At 41.6% G+C, this 23,729-nt stretch overlaps 2 protein-coding genes across 8 annotated transcripts in view; one reads left to right on the forward strand and one right to left on the reverse strand.

Moving 5' to 3' along the window:
- The window catches only part of nf1a (neurofibromin 1a), a 51,256-nt gene extending 34,096 nt beyond the window's left edge, over positions 1-17,160 (reverse strand). For 6 of the 7 annotated variants that reach the window (XM_047036660.1, XM_047036657.1, XM_047036658.1 and 3 more), the window contains exons 1-29: positions 16,904-17,158; positions 14,337-14,483; positions 13,949-14,032; positions 12,775-12,965; positions 12,237-12,343; positions 11,872-11,939; positions 11,393-11,468; positions 11,066-11,223; positions 10,651-10,824; positions 10,123-10,251; positions 9,921-9,995; positions 9,610-9,726; positions 9,386-9,523; positions 8,760-8,873; positions 8,436-8,515; positions 8,068-8,191; positions 7,601-7,847; positions 7,259-7,332; positions 7,041-7,124; positions 6,441-6,815; positions 6,026-6,165; positions 5,792-5,914; positions 5,198-5,281; positions 4,849-4,965; positions 3,976-4,157; positions 3,528-3,739; positions 3,255-3,416; positions 2,724-2,821; positions 2,480-2,615 (exon numbers count right to left, since the gene is read on the reverse strand). In XM_047036660.1, coding sequence (XP_046892616.1) covers positions 2,480-2,615; positions 2,724-2,821; positions 3,255-3,416; positions 3,528-3,739; positions 3,976-4,157; positions 4,849-4,965; positions 5,198-5,281; positions 5,792-5,914; positions 6,026-6,165; positions 6,441-6,815; positions 7,041-7,124; positions 7,259-7,332; positions 7,601-7,847; positions 8,068-8,191; positions 8,436-8,515; positions 8,760-8,873; positions 9,386-9,523; positions 9,610-9,726; positions 9,921-9,995; positions 10,123-10,251; positions 10,651-10,824; positions 11,066-11,223; positions 11,393-11,468; positions 11,872-11,939; positions 12,237-12,343; positions 12,775-12,965; positions 13,949-14,032; positions 14,337-14,483; positions 16,904-16,963 — 3,876 coding nt within the window. In that variant the 5' untranslated portion in view covers positions 16,964-17,158. Of the gene's footprint in view, positions 1-2,479; positions 2,616-2,723; positions 2,822-3,254; positions 3,417-3,527; positions 3,740-3,975; positions 4,158-4,848; positions 4,966-5,197; positions 5,282-5,791; positions 5,915-6,025; positions 6,166-6,440; positions 6,816-7,040; positions 7,125-7,258; positions 7,333-7,600; positions 7,848-8,067; positions 8,192-8,435; positions 8,516-8,759; positions 8,874-9,385; positions 9,524-9,609; positions 9,727-9,920; positions 9,996-10,122; positions 10,252-10,650; positions 10,825-11,065; positions 11,224-11,392; positions 11,469-11,871; positions 11,940-12,236; positions 12,344-12,774; positions 12,966-13,948; positions 14,033-14,336; positions 14,484-16,903 lie in introns of all 7 variants that reach the window. The other variant, XM_047036659.1, reaches the window with a different exon arrangement.
- Positions 17,161-20,231: 3,071 nt separating this feature from the next.
- lyrm9 (LYR motif containing 9) lies at positions 20,232-22,601 on the forward strand. Its single transcript, XM_047035820.1, has 4 exons — positions 20,232-20,326; positions 21,084-21,242; positions 21,320-21,412; positions 21,741-22,601. Exons 1-4 carry the CDS (start codon positions 20,291-20,293, stop codon positions 21,756-21,758), a joined length of 306 nt encoding a protein of 101 aa, XP_046891776.1. The 5' UTR covers positions 20,232-20,290; the 3' UTR covers positions 21,759-22,601.
- Positions 22,602-23,729: the final 1,128 nt, after the last annotated feature.

Below are 23,729 nucleotides of genomic sequence, written 5' to 3' on the forward strand. Positions count from 1 at the left end.
CCTTTGTTGTTTTGGCAGTGTGTTTTGGGTCGTTATCTTGCTGCATGATGAAGGCTCTGCCAATCAGTTTGGTTGCATCTTTCCTTAAATTGGCAGACAAAATGTTTGTGTAGACTTCCGAGTTCATTTTGCTGCTGCCATCATGTGTTACATCCTCAATGAAGATTAATGAGCCCGTCCCAGAAGAAGCCATGCAAGCCCAAGCCATGACATTACCTCCACCGTGTTTCACAGATGAGCTTGTGTGTTTGGGATCATGAGCAGTTCCTTTCTTTCTCCAAACTTTAGCCTTTCCATCACTTTGGTAAAAGTTAATCTTTGTCTCATCAGTCCATAAAACTTTGTCCCAGAATTTTTGAGGTTCATCTCTGTACTTTTTGGCAAATTCCAGCCTGGCCTTCCTATTCTTCTTGCTAATGAGTGGTTTGCATCTTCTGGTGTAGCCCTTGTACTTTTGTTCATGAAGTCTTCTGCGAACAGTAGATAGTGATACCTTCACTCCTGCCATCTGGAGGTTGTTGCTGATCTCACTAACAGTTGTTTTAGGGTCTTTCTTTACAGCTCTCACAATGTTTCTGTCATCAACTGCTGATGTTTTCCTTGGTCTACCTGTTCGACGTCTGTTACTTAGTACACCAGTAGTTTTCTTCTTCTTCAGGACATTCCAAATGGTTGTACTGGCTATGGCCAATGTTTCTGCAATGGCTCTGATTGATTTTCCATCTTCTCTAAGACTCACAATTGCTTGTTTTTCACCCAAAGACAGCGCTCTGGTTTTCATGTTGTTTTCACCTCTGAATACAGTCTGCATAGACAAAACCTATCTTACCCAATCTGAACCTGAGTGTAGACATTCAGTGGTATTTATTGATTGAATAATGTATGTAATAGGACACACCTGGGCAACAAAACACACCTGTCAGTCACATGTTCCAATACTTTTGCTCACGTGACAAATGGGTGGGTTCGAACAAAAAGGTGATATTTTCTAATTTGTGCATCAGATCCTGATGTAAATACCTGGAAATAAAAGCTGAAACGTTGATCTCTGGTTTCACATTCATCGTTTGATGTCAAGCCCAAATGTTTTCAGTCTACAGCAAAAATAAAGGAATTGGCCTCACTGTTCCAATACTTTTGGAGGGCACTGTAGTTATCAGTATGAGTTGATCTGTGCATCTGCCCAGAGTAAAAGTCTTAACCTGGCTTCAGAGTATAGGTTTTTAAAGTCACGAGAATATCAACTTTGTTTAGGCCTTGTGTGTGTGTGTATACCACGCATACATTTTGACATGACACACTGATGTGTTCTGATTTACCATGACCACACTTTGTGTTTATCTTGCAGACGGAGCCCAGAGTTCAGTTAGAGAGAGAATGTGGGCTTTGTGAGAGCAGTGCACAGCAGCAGTGGTAATGGACTAAGTCTTTTCACCAACCATGCAAATGTAAAAGTCTGGAAAAATGTGTGTGTGTATGGTGAATGGCTAGACTTCCACAAGGGTGTGCTTTCAATGTGAGACTCACACAGGTGAGAGGAGGAAGACAACATTATGTTATTTTCACTAGCTTGTGAAAGTCAGTATATCTAGGCCACAAGCACTCCCCAAAAAGAACATTTGAAGACTACATCAATAGGGACGCTTTTTTCACAGAAGATTGTTAGAGTGTGTTTGTATGTCAGATGTTATTAGTCTGCATTGGCCAGCTAATCGGAATCACATGTAGTTGACCGGTAGATGAAAATATAAAACGCCAAAATGTCCGGTAGGAGATAATGCCAAATAAATTAAGTACTAGCACGTAAATAGTCTAATATTGTGTGACCTATAAAATATATTGCCAAAACAACTGAAACATACTTCATGTACAAGTTTGGTTTTGCCTCCGCTGTTACGACAAAGAGATTAATGAGTTTGAAACTTTGAAATGTCAAACCAGACATTCCTTAGCCATAAAAATCCATGTATCATTTATTCTTTCATTATTCAATTGAGAATCTAAACCAAGCTTATTTAGAATATTGAAAGAAGGAATGATACACGGACTGTTGTAGCCAATATGTTTGGTTTGTAATGTTTGTGAAAGGTTGCACAGAGGCATTCTGCAGACAACTTTTACTTTTATGTTAAATGTAGGCCATTATATGGCTATTTAAAACATGTCTGGTAGTTGTTCTACATATGAATTCAGGAATATTAACGTCCATATTATCAATCAAAAAAGAAGTCTAGTGTAAACTGGCATGCGTGTGTATGTTTACTGGAGTAAGTAACAGCAGTGAGGGCAGTGGCATCAGTCCCATTTGACATTTAGCCGCATATGAGGGCAAACAAGTTTTAAAAAGCGGTAAGGCATAAACGCAAACATGCGCTTACACACACAGACACACAGGGAAGGACACACACACTAAGGCTGTGGGCTGCATGAGGGGTGGTGAGGCCAGAGTAGTGTGCTGTGGCGTCAGTCTGCTACGTACCTGGTACAGACAATGGCACACACTCCGCAGCTGAGGGGGGAACTCGCTGGATGAGTTGATGATGGCCAGGAAGAAGCGTTCTGTGATCTGGAGCAGGTTCCTCTGGTTCTCCTCCAGGTTCTCCCCTTGATCTAGTCTGGAGACGGAAAAGGGAGGGAGAGAGGGGGGAATGTGTGTTATAAAATGGTGTCCTATGTAGCATTAGAGTGCTCAGTACTACTGGTTTGTGGGGATGGCACCCTACCTGGTGGGGTCTACTTCAAAGCTGATGTTTTCTGGGGTGGTGATGACCCCTCGAAGCAGAGGTTCTAGAAGCTTCTGTAGGTATACAGCACCATACACCTGACAGAGTGGGAACAAATGAAATACAATCACAAGTTACTCACAGATGTGTCTACGTCCAGCTAAGATGTCAATAATGAGTGTAAAAGAGTATCCATCTTATGCATAAACGCAATGAAAACACATTCTGGCCCTGGAGGTAAACACACTGCTGGTTAGGCTAGTTGGAACACTCCTGAATACATTTCCACTGTCTTCTGCAGCTTTTAATGATAAGCTATTTTGTAACGCTTTTTATTAAATTGTTCATCATTCTCTTATTACAAAGTTATTGGTCTTTATTGTTCACAATGTAGCTATATAATAGATATCTACGAAAACTAAAATAAATACAAAAGCAACGACAGGCTCTACAGTACTTCTTGTATTTAGATATGAATACGACAAACGTCAGTGACGAGATGTATCAATTAGGTTGTTGTGGTTACTTTACCTTGAAACAGAAGGTCATTATTTTACTGGCCAGGCTGTTGCCTCTGAAGAGCGTCTGCATGGAGTCAGCCAGCTCCACCTCCTTGGAGAACATGTTCCACAGCAGCTGGTAGAGCAGATGACGCGAATCAAACAGCGTCACCAGCACACGCGCCAGCTCGTCCTAGAGAACATTCAACAACAAATCAAACACATGAGCAAACAACACGGTGCCATCATGTTTTCGGCACGCTGACGTGCAAGACAGATCGCTGGGGCGTGGCAGCGTACGTACCCACTGGGAACCGGGCACCACGTTGGCCAGTGCCATGGCGATGGGCAGCTCGCCCTGGTCACCCATCATGGTGACCAGCTCCACCAGCCTCTCGAAGCGGTCAGCCAGCACCGTCTCGGCCAGAGTGTCAAACTCCGTCCCCTGCTGCAGGATCTTGGTGAGCACCTCCATGAAGGTGGCCCGTGTCTGCAGATCCTTATGGTAGCCCAGACCTAAGAGAGATAAAGGGAGCAAGGGGAAGAATGGGTGTGTGTGTGTGTCAGAAGGTGGCAGGGAATTTCAACTCATGGAACGTCTCTCGTCCAATCAGAAACAGAGAAATAAGTCGATAGAACCCAATTGTTTTATTATATTTAATAAGCCTTCAAACATGGGCTTTGCCTCCATAGCTGTTGTGAAATACAAAAGCCCTAGTGGTTCGACATTGAATACTCGTGCAGCTGCCCACCTATGGAATGCATGAGGCCGCTGTCCACGTTGGCGTTGAGCAGGTTGGACATGGCGAGCACCGTGCAGTGGCGCAGGGAAGCCAGACGCCGCGACATGCCCCTCTTCCTGCCGCCCACGGGCTGGCCCTCATCCTCAACCTCACTGCAGTCGTTCAGCAGGTTCATAAACAATGTGAAGTACCTGGATGTGACAGGACATGTGCGTTCGTATGTTTACAGTTATCAACATTGGCATCCATCCACATGATATGGCCTTCTGTCTCTTGGTTAAGATTATTTTCAAGGCCTGTAGGTTAAATGGAAAACTCTGTCTCCGTGTTATTTGTTTAATATCTGTAAAATTGTGTGAAGTCTTCAAAGACAAAGTTGACAAGTGGGGTCAAAGTGGACACATATCAAGGAGCAGTGTTTCCCACAGATTAGAAAGCTTGTGGCGGGATGGGGAGGGGGGGGGGGGGGGGGGGTTGGGTTGTTTCATGTCAGACCCGGGGGGGGGGACCTTGGATTAAGACATTCGTAGGTACCTAACGAAAAGCAGCCTCAACTTTCCAAGACCTTAAGCTACGGCACTAATGCTGAAGGTTCGCTGATATAGCTGTCTGTGTTACTAAAACGTTGTGACTGTGTGTATGTGAGAAAGACGTGTGAGTGACAGAGATGGAGGTTGAGCAGGGAAATGAAATGCAGCTGAACGAATACTCTGCGTTTTAACCTAAATAGTGTTAAAAATAAATATTTACGAAACGCAATATGTGACGACCGGTGTTGATTCTGTGACGCACCGCCACAAATTAGTCTATGTGTGGGAAACACTGAGGAGTCAGAAAGGGAGGAAGTGGACAAGGAACAGGAAGGGTAGAAGGTGTACTGACTTGAGGAATAGCTGGGACTTGGCCTCCATCAGTTCAACACCGTCTCCCTCTTCTGGCTGGAGAGGCAGCCCTGCCAACAAAGACACCACCGCCTCCATACTGGCCTGGTCCAGGTCCCTGTACAACACAACACACACATATAGAAACACGTAGACACAGGGAACAACACCTCCACACATGCACACTCACATCCCTACCTCGGTGCATGCTCATCAGCAAACTTTTTTTATTTTAATATTTGGGTTACGTACCTGATCTATTCCATAAAAAATTATATGAATCCCATTTCCTGATATTTAATACAACATAAATGGGTTTGGCTCGGCAGGTGAAAGGTTCCAGCCCGTACCTGGTTAGGCATTTGATCCCATCGTCTGCAGCATGGTTAGAAGTTCCCATCACCCAGTCTGTCAAGTACTCCACCATCTTATTCCTGGAAGGAGATCCACAACAATGCTTGCTAATGTTTAACAACTTCAACACATCATTGGTCATGTATATGCTGTCATCCATGAATTGAATCTACACATTTGTGAAATATATACTAAAACTTGTCAGTGGGTGTGGGAATCACAAGGTACCTTGTGATTCAATTACAATTCAGAGGTGTACAATTTGATTATAAAACGATTACTGATGAAATATAGGTTTTAAAAGTCAGATTATTGAGTTTTTTGCATCAATCTTTAATCGTTCAAGATAGAATCGCAGTGCATTGAAAAATATTTTTGCCCACCCCTACAAAATAGCACTGACAATCAGGCAGGAAAATATTATTTGCGAGTAAAATAAGTGTACAAAATCTTAGGTTATCATGTGACATGTTTTTCTAAACTTCTTCATATTCTGTAGATGAGGCTCTTGAGAGGTCCAAGAAACCTGGGACCTGGGTCGAGCTGGATTAGTCCATCTCCGGTCTGGTACATGGCACTATCTGTCTCACCTGAACTTCATCTCCTGGCAGAAGGACAGGTCGTCTCGTCTCTCCATCATCACCTCCACTAGCTGGCAAAGATTGGTCTTTATCTGGATGGCGTGCACCATGTTGCCAAGGATACGCACATACCTGGGAAAAGCAAACACGCACGTTAATTTCAGATTCAACCCCTCAAATCAGTCCAGTACAACCAATAAGACAACTGGCTTTAAGAACCCAGGCGTGTGCGTGTGCTCTTACCTGACCAGATTGAGCATCATGGTCTCTATGCTGGCCTGGCCCAAGTGTTCAGAGCTGCCCTCTGTGTGGTTGTCCAGAAGGTTCTTCAGGATGGCAATGGTTTGTTCCACAAACTGGGTGTTGGTGTCATTGATGGGGACCTGTGAGCGCAAAAACCCATCTCACTTGAATACTACTATAGGGTCAATTTAAGCAGTGAAATCTTTAATTTATCCTAAAATCTCATTAATCTAAAAACACTGTTTAAAATGTAATAAGCAGGCCAAGAACAAATCAAATTAGACTGATTTCCGGGTTTACATATTTAACCTACATAACTACTATGCCTGTTCTCTAAAATGCAGTACAGGTTGTATGGTTGTATGCTGCAGAAAAACTAAAGATGGATGGAAAGACGCCCCCTAGTGCCACTCACCAGGCCCTGCGTGTCAAAGAACCTCCCGATGCTGTTCTTGAGCTTGTTGAAGAGCATGGGGTAGAGCGCCGGGCTGAGCTCCAGACCCAGCAGATCTTTGACGTTGGTCCGCACGTGCAGGCCCACCCGCTCGTGCCCACACACCAACAGCGCCAGGAGGCGGTCCAGGAAGCTGCTCAGAGGCGTTTCATTGGAGGAGGCAGAAGAGGCGGCAAAGTTTGCAGACACCTCGCAGGACATCACGGAGATCATGGAGTGTTTGCGCTCTGTCATGGGGCCCATCGGCGGGCTGTAGGTGACTGGACCAGGGGTGTTGTGTTGCTGGAGACACACCCCACCCAGGGCACACAGGAAGCCGGTCATGTTGATCCACTCCTGAGTGAGAGGAAGAGACAAAAAGAAAAAAGACCAGCTTTAAAAGTAGAAGAACGGTCACCTCGGTCTGAAAATAGGAGAACATGTCTGTGTAGGTCTAAGGTCAAGACCAGCATGAAAAAGGACTAGAAAAACATCCTTTCCACGCAAACTGTATAGATGTCAAATGAAGATGAACATAAAGTCCATAGTTTAGGTAAATGAGGAACCTAAAAGCATTCTTACCTGACCATCCTCCACTTTGTTTTTTGGCCAGTTAAGAATCTGCTTAGTGGCCTGCTCCCATTTGGCATGCGTGTCCTCCCATGCCTGGGGATAGAACATGTCAACAGAACTGGAACTCAACAAACAAAACGAAGAATGTAAACGACAATCGATGATTCACCAGATCTCGATGTAACTGAACTGTGTGTACTGTATCAAGAGCATGGTAGAATATGTACCTTAGTGTTCCCAGGGGTGGGGTGTTCGATCCTCCTCAGCAAGGCCATCACTCTCTTCTGTAGGGTGGAGCGGCCTTCAAAAAGAACACAGTAAAGGTACAATGTTTATCTATATTTTAGTGTATATTTGTATCTACTAACCTTCACAGGATACAACACTGAATATAACAGTGACTGTACATGTAATCAATAGTATTTTCAGAGATACCAGAGTTGGATTAGGAACTAGGAATTATTATCTAGGTGTATTATCTTGTTGGAAAACACTTTACCGCAAGATCATGTGGACTACACCTACGAAACACAAGAAAATGCATCAATTTAAAATGAAAAACAGCTTACTGGTCGCCATCATGTTGCTGACCGAGGCAAACTCGCAGAAGGTGGCGTAGTTGGGGAGGATGGTCTGAACGGGCACTTCGTCTGCAGAGCAGCGGATGTCAGCTTCCTCACAGAGGTGACGGAAGCAGGACATGGCCACCAGCACTGCCTCTGCGTCAGGGCTCCAGAGGAACAGGTAGAGGCACACCTCCAGCTTGGTTTGGGCCCTCCGGCAGATAGGAATGCAACTGCCATGGGTGGCACACTCCTGAACAAAATAATACCCATGTACAATGTACACAATGTACAATTTTTAAACATAGAGACAAACATTTTGCACCTGCCAACAAGTTGACTTGCAGTGCCAACACCTTTGGGAATAATGAATCTGAAAACAACTGTCAGAACAGTGACATGCATAGAAAACTCGTCCCGATTGTGAAAAGGGTCCCACCCCAAACGAGAGAGACTTGGTTAGGAGTACCCACCTTGTTCTTGAGGAGGAATTTGTTCCTGCGGATCAGGATCTCCCTCAGCCATTTCAGCACCTCTGTGCTGTTGACGAGCTGGTGACTAATCAGCTTATCGCAGATGGTAGACAGCACCTGGGAGCTACAAGGATGCCCAGAGGCCAAGTGTCAGAAGCTTTTACATCAGCCAGTATCTCATGAATGCTGCATCAATTACATCAACTTGTGTTGAATTATTTTATGAATGCCATTTATACATTTGAGACAACGTTTTTAAGGTTCATTGAAGACTGACTTAAAATGCGTCATTCAGTGTGTTCTCAATGCTTTTTTACAAGGTGGAGCTTCCCAAGTGAACGAGACAAGCGGAGGTTATGCGCTTGTACCTTATGTCCCAGAAGGTTTCAATTGGGGCATCAGGGTTCCACAGCTCAATGGTGTCTGGCTGGTGGAGGACTAGCAGAGCCTGAGGAAACAAAAGAGGAGGGACAGAAGAAGTGAAGACCAAGAAAAAAGGAAAAGATGAGAAACAGGTGATGAGAAACAGAGGTAGAGAGAGCCACGTTTTTTTTTTGTTCCTTCCTCTTTCAAGCATTTGTCCCCGTCTCAACAAAAATGAGTACCGCCAACAGGAGAAACTGACTAAGCATAGGGCTAGGAATATAAGAGAGAGAAAGAGTAAGAGTAGAAAGAAAGAGTGGATGTCTGACCTCCATGGCCTCCTGGGAGAGTTGGGCCGTGTTGGCAAAGGGCACCAGCTGCACCAGGCCAGTGATAAGCTCCACAGAGCTGCTCTGGATCTCCTGAGCCTGCTTCCCTGGGTTCTACAGCAGACACGCGCACATACATACACAAACACGCACACACAGTCATCCCAGCCATTAATGTCAAACAGAACTAAAATAATTCCCTACTAGAACACCTTTCTAGGAATGGGGCAATTTTCACGCATGAAATATGACTTGAGCATCAGCACTAGCACAGCCTTGTATGATTTAAACTAATCTGTAAGTAGTTAATCCGAGCATTTAAACATTGGAGAATAAACAGCTTTAGAGATGTTGACAGAGTAGACATGAAAAGGTGCAAACAAGCTCTGTTTGTATTTCTGATTCCTTCTTATTCCAGCCCAACACTGATATGAGAGAACAGGACTCCTAAAAGTGGGTCTGGACTAAGATTCCTGATGAAACACTCAACTCTAAGCTTTATCAGTTGATGGTAAATCGAATCATTTAAAAAGGATTTCAAAAGCATGCAATGGAATTGGGGATGGGTGGGGAAACCATCCAGTACTAAGGAGAATATCACAATGTTTCAATTCCAGCAGACTCACATGCAGCATCAGTTTGGGGTCGGCGTGGATCAGCTTGACCAGGGCGAGAAGGAGACACTTGTAACTGCGTGTGTCCAGCTCTGTGGCTTTCTCTTTGAACTTAAGGCTGGTGGTCATCCTGTCCTTAAACGTCAGACTCTGTCACAGGGGAAGACCGAAAGTAACTTTTTAGAGGAGCTAGACATTTTCAAAAGAAGCCAACAGGGTTTGTGTGTGTGTCTTACCGGTGCGTGTGTGTTGGGGCCTTGTGTCACTTTGCTCAGAGTCTCTGAAAACATGCATCTCAGTTCCCCAGAATAGCAGTACACAGCGTCTATCATCGGCCACCAATCCAGGTTGGACTGAGGGGAAAATGAGAAAACAGGTGGAAAAATATATTTAGATAGATTATATATGTGATAAAAGAAGATTAAGTACTGTTCTGACATGAACAAATTAATTCCATTATGGTTATAGTACATAATCAATATTTTACAAAGTTCTTGTTTATGTAGCGTTTTTCTGTCTATTAAAAGCTAAATAAATCCACAATTACATTGTTGATGATCCTGTGCAGAGAGTTGACCAGGACGAAGTGAAAGGTGAAGGGGGAGGAGGAGACCAAACAGACCTGGGAAGAAGTGTGTTCCAGTTGGTGCACAGAAAACACAGATGGTACATGTGGAACAGCCATCAGGGTGTATTTTCTTTGTGGCATTTGATGGCAATAGAGCTAAGTGTTGGAGGCAGAGGTCTACCTTAAAGTGCTGGTTGTTGTGGGGGTTGATACGGAAACAGGATACAAAGCAGTCAATCATGAGGTCCACGTCGGCGCTCTGGCTGCCCGCCCCCCGCGAGAAAGGCTTTGCTGGGTTGAAAAGCAAGGCCTGATGGGACAGGGGAGACACGTGATCTCAACACAACACCAAGTCATGTTAAATGCACATACATGGAAACTAGCGTATTAGAAAATAACAGAGATGGTCAAAGTCAACAAATATACACAAATAGCATACTTGTCCATTTTCCATTGGCACACGTTACATTCAAACCATTTACAGAATTAGATTAACTAGTGCAGTGCCCATGATGCAGTCAATAATGAAGATATCGGTGACACATAAACACCGATTCCTGGAATCATAGGAATTCCTGCCATCTCTAGCTAATTGTTCCACAAAAATCCCACTATAAAACTTGCACAGACACACAAAGACTCCTCGCTAGGGAAAGGTCTGAAGCGCAGTGCTTGCGTTGCCTGGAGGGCACTGAAGTGTTGCTCTGACCTTGAGGTCCACCACGATGGACTGCACCAAGAGGAAGATGACAGAATGATCTTCCCAGTTGATGTAGGTGGAGGCCTTGCAAAGTTTGACACAAGCGATGGCCGCACTTTCCGTGAGTTGCTTGCTGCCACCCTGACCTGCTAGAGCCTTCCGTAAGCTGTCCATGAACAGCTTCTGTTGGAGGGAACAGAACCAGTCAGAATCAGCATTCCAATAAATGTAACTTGACTAGATAACTGATTTCATATCAACAGTCAAGTGGACATTTTTTGCATCTGTGTGTGAGTGAGAATAGAGAGTAGCGTATAATTTATCGATAAGTGAGTAAGCGAGTGAGTCATAACTGAAGAGGTGAGGATGGACTCTAAACAAGGACGTGTGGTCTCTGAATGCCCATGTCTATATATTCTCTCACTTTATTGGCCTTGCTCTCTTCCACCACCTCTCTTGAGATGGTCTGTGTGATCTCGGGACAGAGGACGAGGAGGATGATCTGCAGGGGCCACACTGCCGCCTTCCTCTTGGCACTTTCTGCAAAGCTGTCAACGAGGTCAAAGAGCTTCTCTGCAGCATCTGTAGCGGGGTGGGGGGGGGTAAGGGTTAGAAATAATAATTTCAGCTACTCAATACAGTCAGCTGCAGTATGTTCCGGGAAAGTGTATAACCATATTTACGCAGTACTTTTTGTTACGTAATGTGGTTAACAATACAGATGCATAATTATATATGGGCCAGTACTCACCAGCCATGTCTGTCTGTGGTCTTTGATAGAGTCTTGTGAACTCAGCAGGGTAGTTCTCTACCCAGTTCCAGAAAGCCTGGAGGAACACACAGACCTCACAGTTTTAATACAACAAATAACAACATTACATAAAGACCATTAAAAAGGGACTTCCGTTTTAGGGACAGATAGAAGCATGAAGGTCTAAAAGCATGTGACCGAGTAAAGTTTTATGTAAAAGCAAGAACTCTGTATATTCTGAATTGTTTTAGAAACACTTCATGGAATTTATAGGAGGCACAATGCTGATTTGTCTAAATCAAAACCAAAAAAGTTGAATTGATTCTGGTTTGAAAGCTTCTTTAATAAAGGGTTAGGGTTAGCTTTCAAGTAGCCCTGTCCAACTGACATTAACAAAGTGAATAAATATCTCACCAGCAGGCGTCAGTAAAAATTACATGGTAAAAATATAACACCACAGATGTAGGTCTTCCCTTTACCTTTTCTAAACTGTTAATGACGGACAGTTGTGCAGGTTTCTTGAGGGCTTTGAATTTTAGAACAGTTTCTGGAATACAGCAAGACAAAAAATAGACATATGTCTTTAAAGCATACTACCAGCACAATTACCAATACTTCATCAAGAAATACTAAGGCCCAATTTCCCAGACATGGATTAAGCCTTGCTTAATAAGTAAGATAATTCTATGAAGTTCTCCATTGAAAAAGGTTTGAGTCTAGGACTAGGCTTAATCCATGTCTGGGAAACTGGGCCAATGTTTCAATTAACTGTTAAACAAGCACCATACATGCATCTTTAATCAGGAGCATGTGCTGTGTAAGTACTACGTGAGAGTGCAGCTACCTTGGAGCAGTCTTTTGAGCTTGGAGCAGTCCACATTGATGTACTGCATGAGCTCTATGTCATGGACATCCACAGTGTCTTCTGAGCACACCGTCAGCTCCTGAAGTCTAGGATCAAAGGAGGGAGACAGGATGAATCCCAGAAATAGCAGTTACCGCTAATCCCAAAAATTACAGAATCTGCTTGATTAGGGTTTAAAAATCTGAAACAACTCCTGTGTGGACGTAGGAATAAAAAGGAGGAGTAAAAAATAAGTAGCTATTCTAGAAAGGAGCTTCCTGTAAGTAAAGATGGTATAGACATAATTCTTTCCCCCACGTAACCCTAAAAGGATGTCGCAAACAGAGAGATACAAAGACAATGGCATGAGGCTGACATGAGCTCTGCAATGGAGGAAAGCATGGCCGAAAATAATTTGTGTGCTGAAACTGTATATGTTCTGACAACCTTTCCATGACAACAAAGACAGGTGAACACATTAAAGTGACTTCCTCCCTTTATTTCCTTCTTCTTCCTTGAAGAGCTAAGAGTTGGCTACCTGGTGGAGATGCGGCTGAAGACAGCGTTGAAGTGGTTGCAGCTCAGGGAGAACAGGACCCCAGAGGCGGAGTTACGCAGCTCTGTAGCGTGCTGGTGGCCCTCGCGGTACGTGTGGATGAAGTGGCAGATCTCTGGGAGGAGTTGCTTTACCAGCATGGCCTCGTCCAGACGCAGACAGTCCTTAGATTGCTGTTCAAAACAGCGGAAAGACAAACACAGGAATTATGAGAGAAACACATGTCATTAAATACACATGTTATGATATGGAAGCAAAACTAAACCCTGTAAGAAGGAGTCAATAAATAAAAACATCAGTGAGCTCTGATGCCCTTAGGATTTCTTTCTCACCTTCCACATACTGAACAGCTATAGATTGATGGCAATAAAGTGAAGTGTGAAAATGCCACTTCTCTATACCCCCAGTAACGCATTTCTATCATGAGCAAATTCACATACTGAGATAAATACCGTATATCAGCATCCAATTTCAAAAGGGTGACATCAATCCTCACAATTGAGACAAAATAATTGTGTGTGTGTGTGTGGGGGGGGGGGGGGGGTAATATATGAGAAAAAGACATTGACCAAAGAAAGGGGAGAGATTTAGGTGAAAGCCCACGTCCAGGACGAGAGCAGCTGGCATCCATCTGATGGCAGGCTCTAACGAAAAGCCAATACAGGAAACTCCAGAGGATCCCCATTGGAGGATCTGGAAGCTGGAAAGCACTAACTCAAGCAGAGGAAACACCTGCAATTGTAATCTTTTACCGAGGGGTCTTCGAGGCGCGTTTCAGTGGAGTGAGGGGGAGCATGAGTGACGGTGGTTTAAGTGCATTACCAGAAGTCTGTGTCTATGTCACAAGACTATCACCAGACTTCTGTTTTCTAGCACTTTTAAGAGATTGGTGAGTTGTGGACAGTGCGTTTAGAGTTTTTAAGCTCAGTTTTATGGGAAGGTAACCTCTCTACAGACAAAAGGTTGCAGTCTGTGGGTATAGTATGGACATGGAAGTTAACATATGATGGCAGGAATATGACGGAAAAGACCTGCTGCATCTAACTGAGTGGACAGGAGACTAACACATTAACATAGTACAGAAGGAGTGCATATTTGTAATAACACATTCTCTTTTGGTTTTATTACAAGAGTAAAATATGTTGGCAGTCCTCACCCCTGCCAGGCACTTCTTCAGTGTGTCCAGTATGATCAGCTGAGAGAGGTACAGGTTCTTCTCAGCCGTCTCGCCAAATATCCTCTGGAGAAAGATCGAAGAAAAAGAAGAGATTTATTCATCCTCACAACCCTTGTGTATTAGAGACGAGGCATGTGAACTAGCACAAAATAAGGCCCTTTGTGATGAGAGGCATTGTAAAGTCTATATAAATCAGCTGTCTTCTAAAGTCATCTACAGCATCTTATCTTTAAGTAGTACACACATTAAAAATTACACCTCTGCTGCAAAATGACTTGGACACTATACAGAGCACTGCAGTAATAGTCTAAATTTTTTATAATCGGCCTGCATATCGTAACAACTCAAAATATTTAAGATATATTACCATATTGTTGACATTTTTTAGAATGTTGGTGAGGCCACTGATGACAAGAGAGAACTTGTACTTTGAAATGTTGATCAAACATTCCTTGTTGTGCTCTGTGCTGACTCTGGTGTGGGTGTTTTGGATGTTCCCAGTTTTGATGGGAAGCTGGAGAAAAGGTTGACAGAAAGAACATTTGAGTCAGCTCAGACTAGGATCTTGCCAAGAATCCAGTCAGAAAGAGGATATTTCTTAATTAGTACAATTAAACTAAATAGTTTTAAGGTAAGAGAATGGCAGTCGACGCAAATACAAGTTTGTCTGCATCTCTTTAAGATGTGTTGAGTCCATTGCCCAACCCAACATCCCACACAAAACACACTATACTAGTGCCTGAGAGTCATAGACAATGCCACACCTTGTTGGACTCCCAACCATTATCAGACTGGGGAGTGAGGACCAGGCCTCCTGCAGTTAGAGAACAAAGAAGTCCTGTACTATAACCATTCCCTCTCTCCCCACAACCCTAAGCACCTGTACACCAGGCAGCAAATATCCCACATACATTTGGCTCCCACACACACGATGGGGCCATAAGGCTAGATGACGTGGGAAAGAGCCCCTGTAAACTTGGCCAGCACTGTGGAGTCCTAGCTTTTGTAAACTAGAAAACACACCAGTGCCTGAGACAGTAGTACTAATGGAACATAAGTATTTCCCTCTTTCAGCCCATCCCATAAATATTTGTTTATATTTAGCACATTGGCATCAAGAGGGAAGCTTGTGCAGTCAAAAGCCCAACTATAAAGACACAGGTCAGAAAATAAGATTACACCGAAAAGGTCTGGCATGACAAGAATTACTACAAAACTGAAAATGTAAGCAAAAACAGGAGAGGATTCATTTCCTGACAACTGAGAATTAGAGGATGGAATTAACAGTATCCATAGACAGACAATCTAATTCTGGGCACCAATTGCACCCTATTGACAAACCAATACAAACCCTTCAGTGGGTTTCCAACAAAATGAGCTTAACATGAGAGGTGGATAAGTACACTTTCATTTAACTGTAATGTTCCAATCTGAGCCAAGCTGCTTATCCTGGATAAACTTGCCACTTGGTGGTTGAAACTAATGACCAATGCCCAGTTAAAAGTGTGCAGATATTTCCTTTCAAAAGACAGGAGGATACAATGGACTATTTAACAGAAACAGTTGCCAAGATTTTGCATTAGAAGTAGTTTTGTGGGAGAAATCAACACTGTAGAATTGAAGCTTTTTACAGAGTTTGGGTAGGAATGGGAGAGAGATTTTTGTGCAAACGGACTTGAGCTATTGCATCAATGTATTAGTCTCTGGTCACTTGCCAAACAGTGAAGATGATGTCCCAAGTCAGGTTAAGAAAAAATATGAAAATCTTCAGAGCCTGAAAATATGTTAATTAAACTTGTGCCAAAACAGCACTAAGACATTGAGCAAAGATAATTTTCTTTATCATGATCAGTCACAGTGCATCAATGATTCAAAGAAAACCCAATTTGATTGCAATCACGTTGTGGTTTTGACAGGCTGTCAAACCCATTCTTATACTCTTCACTAAACAGTTTGACCTACAAAGCTCAAAACTGCAGAATGGTCAGTACTTGACACCGTGTGGTCATCAGTTAATGCTGAAAAAGAGCAGGGTCTCCCACAACAGAAAGATCAGTACATAGCCTAGGTCTCGAGTTAGTAGAAAAGATACAAAACATGTTAGCCTGTTATTAAAGGCCTGGCCTCATAAAGGCCAAAGACGTAAAAGGATAAAATTTGGGAGTGTATTTCATGAAATACGATGGAAAATAAGCTCGCAGATTCGTCTAGTTCAAAGGCTAATGAAATACTGCATGACATGGAACCATTATTGTTGTAATACTGTATTATCTATTACTAATAAGTTGGATACGTTATTGACATTAAATCTAATGACAACACGAAATTTAACATAATTTTCTTAAGGTTTAAATATGTGAAGTTTGAAAGACACAGCATAGCTTGAGGTCAGCTTATTAAGTCAAATATAATTATACATTTTTGTTGTGCTCGTAATTTGCACATCCGTGCTTACTTTGAAGCTTCAAAGACAGTAAACAGAATTATGAGGTTCTTGCAGCTTGCAAGCCAAATGATTTTGAGTCACGCCTCGATTGTTGACAGAGTCTGGTTAGCTAAAGTTGGCTAGTACAACACAGCAAAGGAAGTCAGTTAGTGACACTTCACATTATCACGCACTTAATCCCTTGTCGGTTTAAACTAACAAGCAAAAGTATGGTACGGTGCTTATTCTCCCATTTCAACAGTATTATTATTTTTTTGAATGATACTAATGTAAATACGACAGGACGGTTATCCTACCAATCTGCTAACTGCTAGAAATGTTGTTGCATTGTTTGCAAACAAACGTGCATCGTTTCAAGACAGTAGTTTGAAATAAAAGACAAACTGGGATTCACGTGCTTGAAGAGTCATACGATTTTTAAGTCAGTTGTTACAATTGCAAGCAATACGCTTCATCCAAGTTAGCTAGCTGGCCAGTGTTCAGCTTACCTGCTCATCGAATCTATTAATCACGGCCTGGACCCATTCCACTGGTTTATGTGCCGCCATGGCCGGGCGGAAACTGCAAATGAGTTATTGCAATTCCAATATGTATTGCACGTTCCTGTCCAATAAGAACTTAAACCGATTCCAAACCGCTGTCGGGTAACGACAGAACGGGTTGGTTATTTTCCCCTTAAAACAGGCTTTACCATGCCGCCGCCATGACACACACCGGAAGTCTTCCCAGTGAAACTGATGAGAGTAGAGTTCACTGCGCGTGCATTCTAGCATCTGGATCTATCTGGATAGGAAGATCGCCCTGGTTGTCGGATCAGTCTGCATGAAAAGTGGAAGGACGAAAGTTGAGGTTTATAGTTTTTTTTACGCTAGTCTGAAAATGGCCTTAACTATAAAGGTTAAGTGTAGACACACCACATTAACATAATTTGTTTACTCCATATAGGCTACCTAAAACTTTTAGACGTCCATGAATACGGAGACATTTGGGCCATCGTGAAACTGTAAACATTGGCAGGACAATTAGCTTCATTAAGCCTGGTTTCTGCTTCAATGTCAAAGGCGTCTGCGTAGGGTCCGCGAACGCCGCACAGGCTACGTGCACCAGCTCAGAAATCTCGAAGCGCGTAGCTGCGCGTAGATACGCGTGCGCAGACCGCAGAGCCGCACAAACGATGATTGGTTTGATGGGAGAGAAACGATGATTGGTTAGATAGGAGAGAGGGAGGAGTTACATAGTTGTGATTTCCGGTGCTGTGCCCTTAGATGCACCCCCACCTGGAAAAGCACCCCCTCTTGGGAGGTGCGCACAAACCACTCGAATCAAAAAGTGAATGATTGTCTTGATATCACAAACAAACGGAGGGGACAGTTGTCTCACGTTATTTTTTTAATTAAGATAATAGGAAATATACCCCAGCAATAATGATTACCAATGGAACTTTATTTTGTGTAGCAGGTGTTTTACATGGCTCTTAACAATATATAGGTTTAAAGGCATGAGCTTTTAATGCAGTCAGCCTGCGCCTAGGGTGGCTATCAGGCAGGTCGAAAACAACAGCCTGATCCAGAATACCAGTTGTCCTGAAAACAGACCAAAGGTTCTAGTGCCTATAGCCTACAAAAGACAAGTAAAACCTCTATCAACATTAAAGTTAATGTTATCAACATCAAATCCTTATTTAAGATAGGAAATATTACTCTTACTGTTTAAGTCATCTAAATCTAGTCTAAATAGGTGCATTGCCCATGATGCAGTGATTACATTTATTCTCAGTGGTTTTGGTACTATATTTCTCAAATCACAAATGTATTCTGTCATCTCTGAAGTACTTATTCAACCTCCACATACAACCCAAAAAGGGTTCAGGAGTGGTTTAAGGGACCCAACGAGTTCAAGGTGTTGACTTGGCCTACATATTCCCTAGATCTCAATCCAATCGAGCATCTGTAGAGAAAAAATACACTCTTTTTGAGCTGGTGCACGTAGTCTGCCTGCCACAAAAATGATTGTGTACAGTTTCTAAATATTTAGCAACATTAATAAACAGTATTATACTATTTGGAAGTTTTCTGTCACATTAATATGTTTAAATAAGCTATACTTCCCTGTTTCAATTTTGTTTTAAGAGTTACTATGCATTTTCATGTTGAATTCACTTTGCTAATTGAGTTGTAGATTTTTTCTGATCAGACATTTCCCCTCTTCCGTGACTGACCAATATGACATCTAATTGACAATCATCATATTCACATTCAAAATAAGGGTTAGGTTTAGCCACCTAGCCAACCACATAGGACACCATAACAAGAAGGGACTTTTGGAGTGTCAAGTCATTTCAGCTCTTTATCTCTTTATGGTTTACTATTCACGAGGCCCTTGTACTCTATTCCTTCATGTGTCTCTGTTCTAAAAATGTTATCAGATCTAAGATTGCAATCAGACCTCTGAAGAGAAGGCAGCTCATTGTCTTATGAGAGGAGACCACAGTCTGCATCCTTCTATGCAACTGGTACATATTTTCACCTGTCAGTCGAAGGAAAGGCATTAATTTCTTATTTCATCTACGTCAGCCCTTCATATGCCCAAACCATGAGTGTTGGATCACATAACATTTCTGCCATTGTTCATCATGTCTGTAGACAGTGTCCCTTTGTTTTTAAAGGTCATTTCATAGCTTTTTAAATGTCACATATCAGGGTTGTTATTGAGGAGCCTTTTACTTGGGTCTTTTTATGTAACAGGTAGCAAGATAGAGGGGGAATTATCACAAGGTCATTAGCCAAGGGATTCAGTATCTGAGAGGATGGAATTCTGGGGGAGTGACGATAGGTAGAAAGATTAGAGTACTTTCCAGAAATACCTTCCTGTGCATGTACTGTGGGATAACATCCAGAAAAGGTGATCCATCTAACGCTCTTTAGTTTCTACACACAATAAGTCATCCTTGATCAGTAAACTGCACAACTTGCCATTACATTATCTAGCTCATTCTTGTTTTTGACTGACTTTACGACCAAGATCATAATTTCTGGTATGGTCTTATCCACAACTAAATGAAAAATACTTAACCCTTTTGCCTTCGGGTCACATGACCCAAAGGTTCATAACGAACCATCGTTGTGTTTACCCAATTTTACCCAATACAATAACAAATAAAAATAATTTTCTTTTAACCTTCGCAATGTGGGGGGTCTAAGACAGCCCAACGGTTGAAAGAAAATGCTTCACTTTGTTTTTGTATGCGGTAAAGTTGTCACAATACGACGGTGAGTCACAATCAATGATGGGTCAGAATGACCCGAAGATAACACAAGGGTTAAATACATCTCAAATGAATGTAGAATCATTTGTGCAAATGCACCAAATTATGTATTGAAGGAGAGTGGTCTTAAATTTAAGGAAGTTTTAATCAAGGGAATTTTAGCTGAACCTTTGTGAATCCCCCAAAAAGCCAAGGGTGTTGACAGTGATTCTGACGGACTGTCATTTAGACAAAACATTGTTTGTTTGTGGTGTAAAGGTTTTGGTACAATGGCAGAAACAATGTAGTTGCATGTCTATCAGCATTATGCAATGTGTTTAATGTCCTTAAATTCTCTCTCATATGTGGTTATACCTGTTTAAACAATTTGCATTCAAAAGGGTTTGCAGTAAATTGCAAACATATTGTGCCTACATTATCTGAATTACAATCTCCCAATCTGACTAGAATTTGGGGGAGAATTCCTGTGTTATAGCCTAGCCTAGGTGTTTATTCTCATTGCAAATTGAACAGAAAATCTCCGGAGCCGTGACGAGAACAAATCAATCCACACCACGGGGAACTAATTCAAAGGGTAGGGTTTTGTCAGTGTCAGTTTGGATGATGCACAATGTTTTTTTTTCATGTAATCTTCTCTTCTCCTTGGGTATATATCATTCATATTATATTGTTTTGAATTGTTTAAAAATACATCTGCTATGCAACCAATACATTGTGATTAACAATATGCTACAAAGATAGGCTACGTCATCCAATGAAAGGGGCGACAGAAACTGAGCTTCGAAGATAGGATGAACTGTTTCGCAGGAAAACGGCAAAACTAGGCTAGCAGCTACTTCTCTGATTATAGATGGTTATCTTTGAAGGTTGTTAAGATAATTTGTGTAAAACAGTATGTAAACCTGGAATAAAGATGTGTATCTTACAAGCCCGATCTTCCAAAGCGAAGATACGAAGTAGCCATTGAAACCAGAATACCATGTAGCCTAGTCTAGCCTACGTTTTAAGCTTATTTTTTTTCAGTAGAAATGATTTGTAAAGATACAAATATTTTCTACGCCATTACCTTTATAGCTATCTAAATGAAAAAAAGAAATAGACCTTAGCTTTGTTTACATTTCGTACTTGTAAACCCCCCCGCCCCCCTTCCAACATGCTTACCTGTGGCACAATACCAATGTGGCAAAGCAAAAGTTAGGCTCCTGTCCTTGTGTGAACCGAAATGTTAGGAGCCGTTTAGCCATTTATTTTTTAGGTAATTTATAATTTAATGAATGTGTTAACTATGCTTTTGCCCTTGCTCAAAGAAAAACATAAATATAAGTGATGATAGATATTATGTTGTAGCGTGTGTTCTGTTTACGTATTCTTAGTCAATTTTACACCTAAATGGGGTTCCACAGAACCCTGTTGGAAATAGTCATCACATCTGGAAAATGTCCCCGTTACAAGGAGCTCAGATGGTCCAAACCCCAATTCAGCTCTATCGCTACCTTCTTAGATGTTGTAAGTTATTGCCAAACCCAGCAATGCAACAACATTATCGACATGCGATAAGACAGGTAGGAAATGACCCTCATACAATTTGTGTGAATTGTGTAAAACCAATGTTAACCATTATTTTTGCTTTCCAACACAGGGTTACAATAGTCATGTGGATGAAGACGACCATGAGAGGATTCAACTTATAATTCAAAGAGCTATAGCTGATGCAGACTGGATTCTAGATAAAGTAATTTTGAAGTGAATTGCCTTACTCCTTCTGTTTTTGAGCACCTTAAGTAGGTTGTAAGACACAAAATACTTTTATAATTAACTTCACATTTGATTTCTGGATAACCACGATTTAGGGGTAGATAGTAGAAAACAATAGAATTTTCTTTAATGAGATTTTTTTTTATGAGAGTGCATAAGCCAAATTTCTCAATTGATCCTATGGAATTATGCAGATGTCAATACTGTTTTTAAAAAGGGACATCCTTAAGCATATAGGCCCTAATACATATTGTACAGAATGCGGTAATGATCTGTGATATCTGTCATTTGTTTGTCTGTTCCAGTACACAAAGAAGAAATGAGGTAATGAATCTTCAAGATAAGAAGTCCTCCGTGTGAGACCCTCACCCATCTTAAGTCTGAATAGTTTTTTTTTTATTTGTCAGGCTAGATCATCACTCTGTGAATGCACATGGACTACTCACAATATATTGATCTTTAAAAAAAAAGTATTCATAGGGGTATACAACTTGAGAGACAGGAAAGCAGGGAGAGAGAGACAAGACATACAGGGAAATACCCAGGCCAGAATCAAACCAGGACCTCTGCACCATAACCACCCTTAATGGGATGTGCTCCACCCGGTGAGCCAACGGTGCATCCCAGATATATTTAACTTTGATGTATCCTCATCAGATAAATCAGTTATTACCCATAGTTTGAGTTGACCAATCACAGAGTTTGCTTCATTGATTGATTGACCTTTTAGAATGCCATTTGATCTGAAGTGTATATGAGGTTGTGATCTTTGGATGTTCGGGATCACTCTTGCGAACGATTTGTGGCTAGCACACCCTTCGTTGAGACTGATCACAAAGTACTTTGTTTAAATCATATGTGATTGTATAATCTAAATAAATTGTATTTGAAACCATATCCTTTGACTATTCAGATCTACACAGTGCCATTCGAATTCTTCCATAGCACCAGTCTGTTATGTTGAGTTATGTTTTCATTTTAAGCTATGAGACCCATGTTGATGAAAAGCAACATGAGGCCATGAATACATGTTTACATTTAAACAACATTATTGATGCTTCTTTCCTTCTCTCTGTTTTCCAATGGCCACCCCCATAACCACATTTAATCATACACACACATTTTTGGTTGTGTGCCACCTTTGATCAAACAACATGTACTGATATTTCTTGTGGAACTTGTACAGAGCCTGTACAAGTTCACAACCGCAAACTTATAACATGCTTAACATATTACGCATTCACATTTAATTATTATTAGGCCTTTTGTTTTGTCTATGAGATGATAGGCTACTATTTGACATACCTATGTTTGTCCAAAAAATAAATATGGTAATAAACAGTAAATATGGTCTCCCATTCACTAAATGACGCCCATGCAGTGCTCTGAGACCTTCCAGAAGTATTTCCTACCTGTCTTCAGTAAGGTGTTATTGAGGTAATAGCCATGTTGTTTTGCCATATTTGGAAAAGGAAGCAATAAATAATGTTATCAACACTGATGGGCTCAGACAGGTATTTTCCAAAAGATTCTGTGTTTTATTTTTCACGGCATGTCCTTTAATAACTTGGTACAATGGGGCAGGTGATATTGTATTCTGGACTATAACGGCACAATTTACAATTCTATTATGTCTGTTCAACACACTGAGATCATCCTCCTGAGAAAACACAGGAAAACACATACCTTCGACTCACCCTTTTCAGGGAAAATACAAATTGAGGCTCAGAACATGGATTTTTAATTAATCTAAAGTATAATAAAATATCATTCGTAAGAAGCATCTTCCAGACCAAACTAACCTATGTAGGCCCTTTAGATGTAAACTTGTACGTCGTTAGTTTCTTCGTGTAACAACAGAACAAAATCAATCAACTGGCACATAGATGGATCACGTCCAGTGTGGCGAATTATGAAATAAATTAACAAACAGAGGAATGTCTAATCGACACACAAACTCTACAAAAAGAGAGACGACGTGACTTATGTTTCCCTCTATGACCACGTTTTAATTACGGAAATATTTCCCTAGAGACCTTCCCCAAAGGCAGGTTGGTGAAGGAGGCTATAAATGGGCACTGCCGGTCACTGTAGTTACATTTCAGTTGTGTGGTACACTTGACTTGAGGCAAGGTATTACCTGTAGGCTACATGTCAAATTGAGAACTGCTTTATTTAGTAACAAATGTTTTCGTTAGTTGTTGATTGGACATAATTTGACTTGACTTATATATCATTTACTCCAAACTTCATGATGCATCATTGATTTCATATGGAATAACTCATCTTGGCAG

This window comes from Hypomesus transpacificus, chromosome 15 (assembly GCF_021917145.1).
Source record: "Hypomesus transpacificus isolate Combined female chromosome 15, fHypTra1, whole genome shotgun sequence".
NCBI classification, from domain to species: Eukaryota; Metazoa; Chordata; class Actinopteri; order Osmeriformes; family Osmeridae; genus Hypomesus; species Hypomesus transpacificus.